The 14374-nt window shown below is 35.9% G+C and overlaps 1 protein-coding gene across 1 annotated transcript in view; it reads right to left on the bottom strand.

Annotated features, from left to right (window-relative positions):
- Positions 1 to 14374, bottom strand: part of LAMA1 (laminin subunit alpha 1) — a 126084-nt gene that overhangs the window by 13774 nt on the left and 97936 nt on the right. Inside the window, exons 39-52 of the mRNA XM_050890870.1 lie at positions 14139 to 14255; positions 13886 to 14049; positions 12580 to 12718; positions 11235 to 11328; positions 9850 to 9966; positions 7725 to 7907; positions 7259 to 7413; positions 4794 to 4937; positions 4436 to 4569; positions 4043 to 4193; positions 3376 to 3500; positions 2248 to 2398; positions 971 to 1115; positions 204 to 345 (exon numbers count right to left, since the gene is read on the bottom strand). Coding sequence (XP_050746827.1) covers positions 204 to 345; positions 971 to 1115; positions 2248 to 2398; positions 3376 to 3500; positions 4043 to 4193; positions 4436 to 4569; positions 4794 to 4937; positions 7259 to 7413; positions 7725 to 7907; positions 9850 to 9966; positions 11235 to 11328; positions 12580 to 12718; positions 13886 to 14049; positions 14139 to 14255 — 1961 coding nt within the window. The remainder of the gene's footprint in view (positions 1 to 203; positions 346 to 970; positions 1116 to 2247; positions 2399 to 3375; positions 3501 to 4042; positions 4194 to 4435; positions 4570 to 4793; positions 4938 to 7258; positions 7414 to 7724; positions 7908 to 9849; positions 9967 to 11234; positions 11329 to 12579; positions 12719 to 13885; positions 14050 to 14138; positions 14256 to 14374) is intronic.

Below are 14374 nucleotides of genomic sequence, written 5' to 3' on the forward strand. Positions count from 1 at the left end.
CAGCGTCAGACCTACCAGTGAAAAGCACCACATTAGAGTTTGAAGGCAAAGGACAGATAATTCTGTGGTATACATGGCCATAAACAAGACTTCAGACTTCACTGATTTTCACTAATTTCAGTGGAGATAGCAGAGTTTGTTAAAGTCTTTCCCTCTACTTAGAAGAGTCTTAGCAAAGGGGGAAAAGCGAGAGGACACTTTACCTCACAGTCCTCGATCTTGGCAGCCCACCAATGAAGATTGGGTCCTTATCTGAGCGGTTCAGGTCTGAGGCAACCCCAGGAGATTCTCCTTGCTTGGTTTCTTTATAATTAAGGTTATATGCATCCATGACTGCCAAAATTCCTGCAAAGAAAAGAGAGTACAGATCTGGAGAAGGACACGAATACACATTCTTCCATTTTGGCGATCTTGTCCCTAATAAAGGAAAATGTATTCATTGACTCAAACATGTATGGACAATCTTCTTATTTTTAGAATGAGTAATTTATTGTACTTCCAGCTATTCTGTTAATGTCATTCATTCTTCTCTGCCAAAACCACATCTGGGGAAGTCTACAGGAAAATATATATATGAGAATATGGTATAGCTATTAACATGTATTATTTGTAATGCATTACTTCCCAAACATAGGCCCCAAAATACTGTTGTACTAGGTACTATTAAAACATAGAACAGAAAACGTGATCCCTGATACACAGACTTGGATAAAGATCTTTCACCCTTTAAAGACTATTGATATGTTTTTTGTCTGGCAGCTTCTGCACTACCTGCTCTTTATAAGATGTGCCAAACCAAGTACAAGATTTACATTGCTGTCCTTCTATAAGCAAAGTAACATAGGTGTGGCTGCGAAAGAAACTACATTGGAAGTGACCAAATTTCGTTGCAGTGATGTTCCCTGTGGCTATCTTAGATATTTGTATTTGTAAATGTGCAGACACCTGGTTTTTTCAGTCTGTAGCCTACCTTGTTTCTTGTTCCGACTGAATGAAATTTTATACCATGTTCCATTGTTGTAACGATTTTCTGTTGTAAGAGCAAGAGGTCCTGAACCTAGATCAACAGTCAGTCTCACTTTGCCATCAACAAGCTCAAGGGATAAGAAATCTCTCTGGGATGGAAAAAAAAAACCCAAAAGCAAACAAACAACAGATTAAATTCCTGGAAATAAAATCTTCCAAAAGGATGCATCCTTGGCAGGTTTGGGCTACTGTGTGAAAAAGGTTTGGTAACTCTTGTACCTAGACTATTTGTTAGGCCCAAGACAGTTATCTTTGCTATGTTTAGGACAATTAAGTTACATGTACCTCAGTCCTACATGTCTTTTTGTTTTTTTGTTGTTCTTACTTAAATGCATCATCAGTCTTCATTACTCAGCAGAGGAAGGTTTAAATAATAAACGTCACATTCGCTTTTTTTTTGGATGAAGTTGAAAGTAATTTGATTTGACTGTTAGCATAACAATCAAAGACTACAATGTTCTTTCTGCAAGAAGCAAAGAGCTTCTTCACACAGTAAAAAAGACTTTCTGAATTGTATTAAAAGTGCCCCCTCTGCACTGTAAAACTTAAGTCAGATATCATTCTGCAATGTATTCAGGCAGTGAGTACATAACAAAGCAAATGAATAATGCAGTGACTCTGAAACAATCTGTATCTAAACAAAGCTTTGTCCTCCTTCAGGAAAAGAAAACCACCAGCTAAGTATACAGTAAACTGCATGACATGACAATGAAGGTCTGGAGATGGGTCTAGGTTACATTGCTGTTGCAGAGAGTTTTATTTAATTTATTTCAGTTTACTGAATTCCCATCTTATGCATTTAATTCAATATGCCTATTCAATATTATATTGTCCTTCTGCAAGCTCAGTTCCAAAAGATTTTACATTCTGCAAAGGTTCCTCCAATTGAACAAAACTAGTTTGTTGTCCCTACTGTCTTTTTCTTGCCTTTAGTTAAATAATCATTAATTTTAGTCTAGAACTAAAACAAACTATGGAGAATTTTTTTCACTGCTTAATTTTTCCCTTAGTATATGTGAATATTTGCTCTAAAGAGTTATCTCTAGGGTTCCTGTCTTTACTCCTTTGGCTTATGATGTCAATCACAGGTGATAATCTATACAAAGATAATAACTTGTTTTAATATACTCAAGCTGAAAAATAACAAAGAAGAAAGCAAGAAACCATCAAGTGATCTAAACATCGTTTTTGACAGCTTAAGAATCTGATCCATTTTCTTACAGTGCCATTTGAAGCAAGATACAGAAGCAGCCCATTAGGTGAAAAGGTACTGAAAAATATTATTATCTGAGTCACTGTTGAGCGGAGTGCCTTCTCCACAACTGAGTATCCACTGCCATCAAAATGGAAAGAAGTGTCCTCATCCTGTGGGCTATGGAAGTAGAAAACATAGTTAAAAATGTTAACAGAAGATTTGTGGTTTTCCAGTCATTTTTGTATAAAATATAAGAAAAATTAGGTCAGTTGGTGCAGCCCCCAGGCAGTATTACTAGAAATTGTGGAAAGAGACTTTAATCTTGATGTTATGAATAATTGAAGGATTCTAGCCAAAGGCCACTTCCATTATAGAATCTCACAATACATGATTTAGCCATGGGGAAGGATGTATACAAGATAAAAAATGTTCTTCTCTGATGTATGAAAAAACCCCAATGATTTCTTAAGGGGAAAAAAAACTGTTACAACATACACCCTCTTACTTAAAACATGTCATCCATTTATCAAAATGCTTTTTATAATTGCACTTACAATAAATGTTCTATTAGCCCCTTTCCCTGCAATATAATACCTGTAAAAAATATCTTATACAATCAAGCAGCACCCTCTGCTGTTTCTACATGAAACATTCTGCAAAAGGGAATATGGTCAAGAATATTTCTTTTCAATTCCTTAAACATAAAAGTAGTACAGTTTGCAATCCCCTTTCACAATGATTACAAGAATGGTAGCAAGCTCAGTAGCTACAGTTTTGCTATGGATTTTTTTAATAAGAGTACTTTACACTGTTTCTTATCCTAGGAAAGAATAAATTTGTCTTGCTGGAAATTACTGGAAAGCAAACACTGCAAAATAGTTTGGTTCACTGGCAGTCCCTACTTTCAATGCACAAAACAGACCACAGCAATAGAACTCCTTTGAAAAAGTGATTAGTAAGTGATAAAATTCCATACAATGAAATTATTTGACACCACTGGCACATTCAGATTAGTGTGTTCAGAACTGTAAGTTAATGATCAGTGAAACACTGCAGTTTGTCTGAGTTCATTAATTTTAGCTAGCACAGGAATATATACTACAGATGTAAATTACTCTAAATCTGTTACAAAAAAAGAGAGTGAGACAAAATACCTTCCAAAACAGCCATTGCACTTGCCCTCTCTTTCCATGTAGTTCCAAAGACCGATAGATTTGCCATTCAGGGATGCCTCTCCTATGCACCCTTTAAAATGGGTCACCTTAACAGCAGGTGATTTCTGTAAGACAAGAAATACTTCATGAATACAATTAATGTTAAGTACTCTGAAAATTATGCAGCCAAATTTTTGTTTGATTGTTTTCCTTGAACTCTAACTTTGTTAGATATAAATCATAATAAATGAACAACATGTTTTAGCATAAATGTTAATAATTCTCATTTAAATCATAATAGATTAGTATTGCAGCAAGTTAAAAAGTAAAATAACTATGTCCTTCACCTACTTACATGCCTCATGGCATGAATAACAATGGCAAACTAAAAGAAGCCATGGAAGAAGGAAACAAAAAACAAATTCATTGTGTAATGTCTATGTATCATGCATGCACACACAGCCTGTCCTGGTTAACACTTTATGCAAAAATTTCCAGGGAAAATTAACTTCAGGATACTAGAACATCCTTATAGCATATTTGCTTTATGTTCAGAGTACCTGGCATTTCTTGATGAAGTAACCAATTCATGCAATTATTTCTAAGTCAAAAGTAGATCTCAAACATGACAAAAACATTTTACAGAATGCTGATCTTGGAATTTAACCTTGATTTGCCCTCCAAGTCCTCCAATAAACATTAGGGTTGATCTGTTAACATCCAGTATGCTGGCTGTCCCTGGAGAGGCTGCAGATTTAGATGAAAGCTTCTGATTGGAGTTCATTTCCTCTACGTTGAGTGTACCTGTTTTTCCAAACCTGCCAAGTACAAATATTCATAGTTTTAGAAATCACCAGGCTTAATCAACACATGCTATTGGCTTCTCTTTTTAAGGACAATAAAAATCTTGTCACTGGAAAACTCAGAAGATGGTTTGTGTTGTTTATGCCAAGTTCACTCACTAAGTAGCTGGACATTTCTACAAGACAGCCATCTCACTAAAAAAATAATAATAAGCAATTTTCCTATCCAACATTTATGCCATTCTCCTTTTAATTACCTGGTTGCATGTATTCTGTGCCATTTGTTGTTGTCAATTTGAAAATCAGGGTATTCCACTCTTGTTGATCCAGAGCCCAAATCCCAAAGAAGAGCTACCTTACCACGTCGCATCTCTACCGCAAGGAAGTCTGTCTGAAAAACAGTAGGGTTTATTCTAATACATGGCATCGAACGTGTAGTTTCTGGTCTGTGTATTTAACAGGTAACATTGAGGAAGTCTTTCCAGACTCATGTCCCTACATCCCATATTACGGGAGCTGACTTTTAGCAAAATCAGTCAAGTAGGAAAAAACATATATGATTATTTAAAACATTTGACTACCATCACCTTCAGTACATGTATGCCAGAAACTTACCTTTCCATTGCTACCAAGGTAGAAAAGTAGGTTATCTGGTTCAGCAGTTTTCACATTGAGTGTTAAGGTGTTGTAATTTGTAGATGAAATTTGGGGTTGGTAGGCACGAATGCAATCTCTGTCTGCTGATACTGCAACTTTAATCTGGGGGGAAAGGAGGAAATGGAATCTAAACAAGTCTCAGTGTACACAGCGCATATTTCTGGAATATGTACTTAGCTTCTGACCAACAAATGCAAGCCATTTGCTGAGATACTTTCATGCAATCTAAGTATTGTTACCTAGCAATCTCCTAGGTATCACCTGACAAAGAGATTCACAAATAGAAAAGAATGAAATCTGTCATAATTCACTCATTCAATTAGGAGATTTGAAGCCAGTAAATTAAACTATTCAAATACCTCAGAAAGTGACAGAAAACTTGGGTCAGAAGCCCATATAGCAGTAAAAGCCACTGTAATAATATAAGAAAATAAAGATGCAGAAATTGAAAACGTTTTAAAAAAAAAGGAAACATAATTTCTAGTTTATGTTGAGATAATTTTTTTTTTTTAAATTTAAAAGGCAGTACCCTGGTTTCGGCTAGGATAGAGTTAATTTCCTTCCTAGTAGCTGGTATAGTGCTGTGTTTTGGATTTAGTAGGAAAATAATGTTGATAACACACTGATGTTTTCAGTTGTTGCTAAGTAGTGTTTATACTAAGTCAAGGATTTTTCAGCTTCTCATGCCCAGCCAGCAAGAAGGCTGGAGGGGCACAAGAAGCTGGGAGGGGACACAGCCAGGACAGCTGACCCAAACTGGCCAAAGAGCTATTCCATACCATATGACATCATGCCCAGTATATATATATAAACTAGGGGAGTTGGCTGGGAGGGGCGGATTGCAGCTCAGGAACTAACTGGGCATCGGTCGGCAAGTGGTGAGCAATTGCATTGTGCATCACTTGCTTGGTATAGTCTAATTCTTTTAGTATTACTATTGTCATATTATTATCATTATTTTCCATTCCTTTCTGTCCTATTAAACTGTCTTTATGTCCGCCCACGAGGTTTTTGGGTTTTGGTTTTTTTTCCTGATTCTCTCCCAAATCCCACTGCGGGGGGAGAGGTGTGAGAGAGCGGCTGCGTGGTGCTTAGTTGCCAGCTGGGGTTAAACCACGACCGGCAGACAGTCTGTAATAAGTCTGGTTATCTCAAAGTTTTACAACACAGTTTACGTGATTATTCAAAAAATGCATTTGTGAATATATTACAAGTTAAACTTTTTTAAGATTAAGTAGAGAAATTCATATTCCTGTTGTCATACCACTAACTCCTTTGAACACTGTCTAGTATACCGATAGGACATCGATTCAAGCTAAATGCAGCCAAACTCCAAGGAGCTTGGTAGTGTAATGACAGAAAACCCATTTTCACAACAGAAAAGACTTAACTTCATCAACTTCATTGAATATGTCTGTAACAACTAAATACATAAAGCACACGTGTGCATATGTGTATGGACACAGATATATAAAGTTTCTCTCCTCTAGTAAAAGTTTACAAAAAACTAGAACAAACTCTCAAAATTGGAAAAGGGCATTTTGCTAATACTTCCTTTCACCCTGCCAGGAACCTCTGTGGTTTATGACACTTCAGAAAATAATACTCCCTCTTTTCTGCAGTGGATTCATTAAGCTTCAGTAGACTGTGACAGAGAAGTAACAACCATATGATTAAGGAGATTTGCAGAAAGAACTGAAAGCCTTTTATTTTTTAAAACAAAACCTCCCTAAACCTTACAGTAACATACCCATACTAAAGCCAAAGGCATACCAAAAATTACTGAGTGCAAAGTCATTGTCATATTCCCCTCACAGTTTAATGAGGTCCATAGTACAGTTGATTCACTTTTGTTGTCTTTAAGTGGGGAGCAGAGATTTAAGAACAAGTATATTATTTGTCTTAAACTATTCTGGATGCATGGCAGCTTCTTGCAAAGAACATATGGACATGGCAGGGCATAGATGGCAAATTTATTGATAGAATCAACACTCTTGTTAAAAAATTGTAATGATACTTGATGTTATATGGAGGCACCCCCACACCAATCTCTAAAATAAGCTTAGAAATTAATATCTTGTCCTAAAAAGAATGGCAGCACCATCCCCTCACTTGTCTCTTTCTCACCAAAATATCTCTGTGATTGCTTTCTGACATATTGTATTTTTTTTTTATAGGAAACAAAAGGAAATAGTAAATAAACTACTGCCTTGCTGTTCTGGCAAACTCACAAATGCAATAAGAAACATGAAGCTAAAACTATAAAATGTACCAACAGCCCTGCCTTTTAGCATCAGTCAGTGCTCTTGGACTTCAGTGAGACCCTGGAACAACCAGGTACTTTGACAATAAATTTTAGGCTCTTTATCTCAAAGAACTTTCCTGCTAATAGTGAAAGTGAAGCCAGGGATGATGGAACTTACAGATGCTGCCTGTTTGCGGGCCTGGCTGATGAGCTCTTTAATTTCAGACAAGTTTCTGTTCAGGTTCTCCTCTAGCATTTTCAAAGGTTTCAGCCTATCCAATAGAAGGCTTGCTTGTGCTTCAACTTCTTTAACTTGTTTTTCAGCTGTGATTGCTGCCAAAACATAAATGAAATGTTGAGGCAGGTTGAAAGAGAAATGTACTGTTCATTGCTAACTTAGCCAAGGTGGCCTGTTTCTGATCATTTTGTTTTCAGCAATTTTAAACATCAGTAAGGAATATGCATACTTCAGGGTATCCCATGTGACTCCTCTACAGGTCTTTTAAAAAGTTAGCACATTTTTATTGAATTAGAAAGAAACTTTCAGTCCAGAAGACTCATATTTAATGCCTATTAAAATTGAATATTAGTGCTGCTTCTGCAAGCAGTGACATTTCTAAAGAGCAATGAAGCAGCAAACTTACCAGCTTTTGATGAATCAGTTATAAGTTCACTAGTTTTCCTCAATGTGTCATTAACTCGGGACAACGTAGAAGAAGTATTCAGCAGCTTTTGACTGAAATCCCCAAAGTGGCTTAAACCCACCACAGCACTGGTGTTTGCAGACACAGCCAGCTCTTTCACCTCAAGCATGTATTTCCTTGTATCTGAAACATAGTTCCCAGGTTAAAAAAAAATTAACAGCTTTTGTACATACTTGGGAGTATTAAATGCCTGGCTTCATAACAACACAGTTACAAACATAGTAAAAACACTAGAAATGCTGTCAGTTATGTTCCTTTCATAGTAAGAGCTATATTTTTGTTTGTTTGTATTCATCAGTCTGTGAGGGGAGCTCCAAACCAAGACCTACTGTGATCTAACTTTGCTTAACTGTTGAACGCCCCATGGTTACAGAGTGGGAAGTTTACCTTCTGTGAAACTGGAGTGCCAGGAGGCTGGTGCAACTCCTCTTGCCCAGTTATTAAGTTGGAAAATGGCCATGGCTATGGCCCTGAACAAAAAACATGGTAAATGTTCCCAAGCTGGTGATACAGATATGGATATAGCTATAGATGTAGTTACGTTTATTCATACACACACACACACAGGTATATAATAATAAAAAAATCTATTACACACATATATAAATAATAGAATTTGCAGCAATTTTAATTAAGGCTTGTCATTTTAGATTTTCAAGTCTTTTGATCAAAAGACTTGATTAATCCAAGTTTTGAATTCTAGGAAAAATGTTTTATTTTTCACGACCAGCTCTGAATACAATATAGACACAGAATGCAGTGATGGGGAACTTGATTCTTCCTATCCCAACAGGAAGAATTTATGAATACGTCAGGCTCACAGTGTTTAAGTTCGCTGAATGACTGCTGGCACCCAGAGTCACTAGTCTGAGACTTATGTTTTGAATCCTACAGAAAGCTGGTAAGGCAGAAGGTCTATTACACCCTTTGCTTTGGGCTATGATTACTTATACAGTGAGTGCACTGCTCCCAGTCTCAGCCTGCCCCTTACACCCCCTGTGCCCAGAATAGTGGGAAGATGCACAGTGGCCTGATTACGTCTGCAGGGATCCTTCTTCACCACCAGTACCCTATACAGAAGGGTATACATGAATCTCTGTCCAGATTTAAAAAAAAAAAAAAAAAAAAAAAAAGGCGAGAGAGAGAAAACCTGAAGAAATGTAACAACAAAACTGAAATCAAACAATGTTAACCTGTGAGTTAAGGGGGACAGTCCTACGATTTTAATAATGCCTTAATTTTCAGTGTGTAACTTCCTGTTAGATAGCATCCTGCAATTAATATCCAGTGTAACTTTATCACTAATATCACCCTTTAGTGTGAGTTAAGAGCCTGAGTTGTAAAATAGGTATTTTAAAGCTTTGGACTTAGCATTCTAATCTGGACATACAGTACAACCCAACAACCCAGGCAGGAGGTCTTTATGAGTATTTTTCTACCTTAAAAAAAAAACATTATTAAGGTTGGCAAAGTATTTCAGACCCTCTTATTCACAACTTCAAAGACATTTTCTCTATTAGTTTCTATGAACTCTAGGTCTTGCCTTTATCCAAAACAATGACTTTTTTTTAAAAAGGGAATTATTTTGTTTTCGAAAAGCACAGAAAGAACGTTTTAAATCTGTTAAATGAAGTCAGCATTTACAACAAGAAAACATTTAGATGCAGATGATAAGATTCACAGTGCAGTATAAACAATTTTGAAATAAGCTATCAAAAGAAAGCAAAACCTCACAGTTCCCTATGTAAGTTTCTCTCCATGTGGGATTAAATATTCTAGGACTTCACTCTCTTCTCATATCAGTGTAATTATATTGCTTTCAGAGCCCCTCCTGATTTACAGCAGTGTGAAACCGGAATCAGACTACAGACCTTATAGGATAACCCAGTTATGTTTCATGGGTTTACTAAAAAAATGGAAAATATTCCTTGTAAGGGAGGAGGCTAAATGAGTCTCCAGTATACTTTATTGCTAGCTCTCTGCAATTGGACAATGAGCAGGATTTTATTACAATTGTACTAGACAGTTCTGTAATAAGGAGAATGTCAATATAAATTTCACTTACCATTAGGCAATGCTCTTAGTGTCAACAGGGAATCATTAAGCTGGTTGACAATTTTATTAGTACTTTCCTGAATCTTTTCTACCTTTTTGTTCAACCCGTTCAATCCAAATAAAAGGCCTGTTGGAAGAAATAACTGTGATTTTTCTATGTATAAACAAATACCATACAACCCACACAAACTCTATGTATAGGGATAACAAGCATTCACTTATTTAATCAATGGAACTTTTTTTGTTTTTTTTCAACAGAAAGAGCATTTTACAAACAGGAATGCAAAATGAATGCAGTATGCACAGATAAGCTCCTGTGGGCACTGTTCCATTCAAAGTTATCCTTTTTGGCCAATTCCATCAGACTGAATTGGTAGAAACATAGTCAGGAAAAGCCTATAAATTAAAATGATTCCATGATTGTGAACCCTTATAATTTTTATGATGTTCTTCACTTTTTGTGATATCTGACAGGAGACAAACAAGTGGGGTTTTTTTATTTATTTGTGATCTGTTTGCAGAATCCTCTCACTGGAACTAAAAATATGTAGAACAGAAGGAACAAAAAAGGTATGTATTCTGTCCACCTGAATTACATAAAATTTATAAATATTTGTAAAGTCATTGATTTAAAAGCAAACACCATTTTACAGTTACAGTTTATCTCTGTGAAACATTCACTTTTGTCCAATTTTGTCCAAAATTTCCCTTAGGGCCAGCCTCTGCTCCTACACAAAGTCTGTGTTCAAAATGCTTTTGAATTTACATGGTGCAGACTTCAATGCCTTGCTGATATCTTTGGAGTAATAAAAAAACAAAAGGATTTTGGAATTTATAGAGGGACTCTGAGCCAAAAGGCACTTTGTACAGACAAAAAAAGTTCAGCTTGTTACTGTATTTCAGCTGTGTAGAAGGAACAAGTAAAAATGATTATGATTTAAATATATCATCCTACATACTTGTGTAATCCATGATTTATTAGATAAAATTGCATGAATGGATTTCTTCAAGAATTATGTTTGTTCTTTGTCTACTGCACAATCTCTAGTGATTTAATTCATAAAATTTGGAAAAAACAGCCATTTAAAGAAAGCATTGCTTGGAGGTAAATTAGGTATTGTGAAGGCCAATTTTTTAAATGTTTACAGAGAAAAATTATAATCTTACACAAAAAAGTAAAATATTACATGACTCCATAATACATCAATCTTAATCGTATGAAAATATGTAAATAGTCATATATAGTCATATATGCAGTATTTTACCTTAGTTTATGCTTATTAAAAAAAAAATCAAAACCAAAACCACACAAAAAACCACATTAAAAACCCCCAACCACAAAACAGGACATAGGAAAAGAAATAGAAGCAGAAACGTGAACTGTAAAGAACTGACCATCACTTTTTTTCTTCAGGTTTTTAGCTTCATTCTGAAATTTGGAGCTAAGCAGTAGAGTTTCTTTTCCAAGAAGACTGAGAGACTCCTCTGGCTGAAAAACACAGACATCGGTGGCCACATATGAAAAACAGAAATTCAACTGAAAACATTTAAGTATCTACAGATGTCTACTTCAAGTTACTGAACATTCTCTTTATTTATGAGATATTCTATTTATTATCTAATTAAGCATCAATTAAAAAAAACTACAAGTTGCAATCATTTGTCCAAGAATGTGACATTGAATCTCTTTGTGAGTTAATAAAAAAAAAGACAACTGTGAAACAAAACCTACCAAATTCATGTTTGAACATTGCTACTGATTCAGTGTTGCCTTTTGCAACATCAGTAATTCTAGTTCCAGGCCTAAGTCAAAATTCCCAGCAGTGAGCACTTTAAAGTGAGGTATCTCAAAATCCCAGTCTTTAAAGTGTTCTTTTCATCCATTTCTCCAACTGGAAAATCTGGAAAAGTACCTTGAAGGATTCATGCTGTACAAAGCTTTAATAAGACAAGAGTGCTATAAAATAACATACAAGCTCACAAAACAATGCCAACTATGTTGATCACTATCATGTAAATGCATTGTCACATATTTGTTTCTCCAGGCATAATGTGCATGACACTTGTAAAACATAGCCCATTCCTTCCTTGGGTTTACAATCAGGAAAAGCAGTAAGAGATAAAAGGGGGGAAATAGAATAACATGAAAGTACTAAGGTCAGACTGGTAACTGGTCAGGTCTTTTTAATCTACTGTTTCAGTAACAACCTGATAATCTTGCAAGGCGGAGGGATGGCAGATGAGACACAAATATACATTTGGTTATGAAATGTCCTCAACTAAGCAAAATAGTTGTGGTTGGGAATACTCAGATAGAAATGGAAGAGGGACAGGTCAAATAAGGAGATGGTTGAATAATTCCAAAGGTGGAAGGGAGCACCAGAGGTTTGGGAACTTAAGTTCTACAGGAATGCATGTCAGATGACTGATATAAACACTGATAGAATCAAGTTCAGTCCAGATAACCATGCATTAAACATTAAAAAAACCAAACTAACAAAAATGGTAAAATGGTACTGTGGCAGAGAGAAAAGCAAGGTAAACAGAACACGAAATCTGGTACTATTACTGCTTTGCAGTAGAGATTCAGGATACAGTATATACTAGTTGGTAGGACAGGCTGCCATACACGTCTCCATCAAGACGACTCAAATTGCAGCAAGCGCAAAAACAATTAGAGCAAATATTCCAAAATGAGAAAGGGAAAGACATTAATTAAAATACTAATATTGATACTCACTAAATCCAAGGGGCCATTCACAACTCTAGATGCATCATCTGCCAAACTCTCTGTTCTTTCAATCACGCTTTTAACGCTGGAGTGGGTGTAGACAGCAGCGGTTGTGTTCAGAGTCACATTTCTTACTTTAGAGAGGCCACTGAATAGAGAATTAACAAGGAATTTTGTTTTCATGAGAGTATCTTAATCAAGCACTAAGTTCCATGCCTTCAGTTACAACATCTACATCTTTCTAGAATACATGATGCACTCTGAAAAAATGAGCACACCTTGCCCTATGTTGTATAAGGGGCTTTAAGTTCATTATTTTGAACTGAAAAAATCAGTTCAAAGAAGGTTTTAATCTATTTTTTTCTATTTTGTTCCTTGTTGTTCTGTTTTGTTCCTTTTCATCTTTTTTTTTTTATTTTGTTCTTTTTTTGTTTATGGTCAGTTTTTCAATTTATAAAGCCACTTAGTCACTTGAGCAAACAAATCACATCGCCTAAACACAACAGAACAGAAACAGGTTCCTAGCTGGAGCTCAAAAGCAAAGTAGAGAAATACAGAATCTAGGAGGAAATCATAAGCATCTGGAAGCTATTCTGTATTAAATTTTGCTTTATTGAATTTATCTGAGTTGCTCAGTGTTACTCAGAGCAAAATTTTCTGCTCTCAAACTTAAAATACATATAATTTTCCAATCTGATATGATTTAACTTTTAACACTTATCTGCTGAGTTTAAAAGACAAAAGAGCAAGAATCCTAGAAGGATTCCTGGGATAGAAGATTAATTTCCATTGAATTAACTGGCATGATTTCCCAACTTTCAAATTCTGAGACTGCATTTGAGTGGATTTGAGATTGCAACCCACTCATTTCTGCAAGATGCTTTGAAAGCAACAATAATGGAGGCATAGTAGGAATAGCTTCTTGATGAGATTTAGAGATATATTGTCAAGAAGTATTCATACACAGACCAGAAGCTTTTCAAGCCATACCATGATATACTCCCTGGGCATTTAATAATTCACTCGTTACTGTGTAAATCAGCCACATGAAATGCGAGACTAATCAACCTTCTCCATATCATTTAATAAAGGTACACTGCGTTAGAACTAAAAAGCACTTGAAATGAAATGGGGAATAAAAATTGATTATAGAATCATAGAATGGTTTGGGTTGGAAAGGATCTTTAAAGATCATCTAGTCCAACTCCCCTGCATGGGCAGGGAATTCCCTTAATGGATTAAGCTACTAACTATTTAAATTAAATCTGACACTACTGTAAACCTCTCCCGATTTCATATGTCTTGAGTTTATCACCTCTCTAGTGCATCTGCAAGTCTTTGGAACTGGGTGGCATGGTCCTCGGCTTTGTATACCAGGTCAAGCACTCCTCTCACAGACATCTGCATCACCAGCTCATCCACGTGGTGTCGCAGTTTGGTGCTCCATAGGACTAACCCATCCTGGTGGACCTCCAGGTTCTGCACAACAAAATGGTTTCCTCTTTTTTTTCAATAGCAAAATACACCTGATACAGTGTCAAAGAGGATGTTAAAACTTAAGAACTTACAGATGTAGAGTTCTTTACATCTTGGGCAAGAGCAGCAGCAGCGTTCACTAGGACCTTCCCTTCTTTAATGAGCATGGTCGAGACTTCTTCACCTTCCTTTATATTTAGCTTTTTGTCCTATAGCATAAATCAAGTGTTTTATAGTAGTCTGTAAATTCAGCTGGTGCAGATGAGTTCACATAACACATAATTAATTTTTGGTTTTCAACAGGGGTCTGGTTTCCTTTGAGTTTTTA

The sequence above is a fragment of the Gymnogyps californianus genome, chromosome 2 (assembly GCF_018139145.2).
Source record: "Gymnogyps californianus isolate 813 chromosome 2, ASM1813914v2, whole genome shotgun sequence".
Taxonomy (NCBI): domain Eukaryota; kingdom Metazoa; phylum Chordata; class Aves; order Accipitriformes; family Cathartidae; genus Gymnogyps; species Gymnogyps californianus.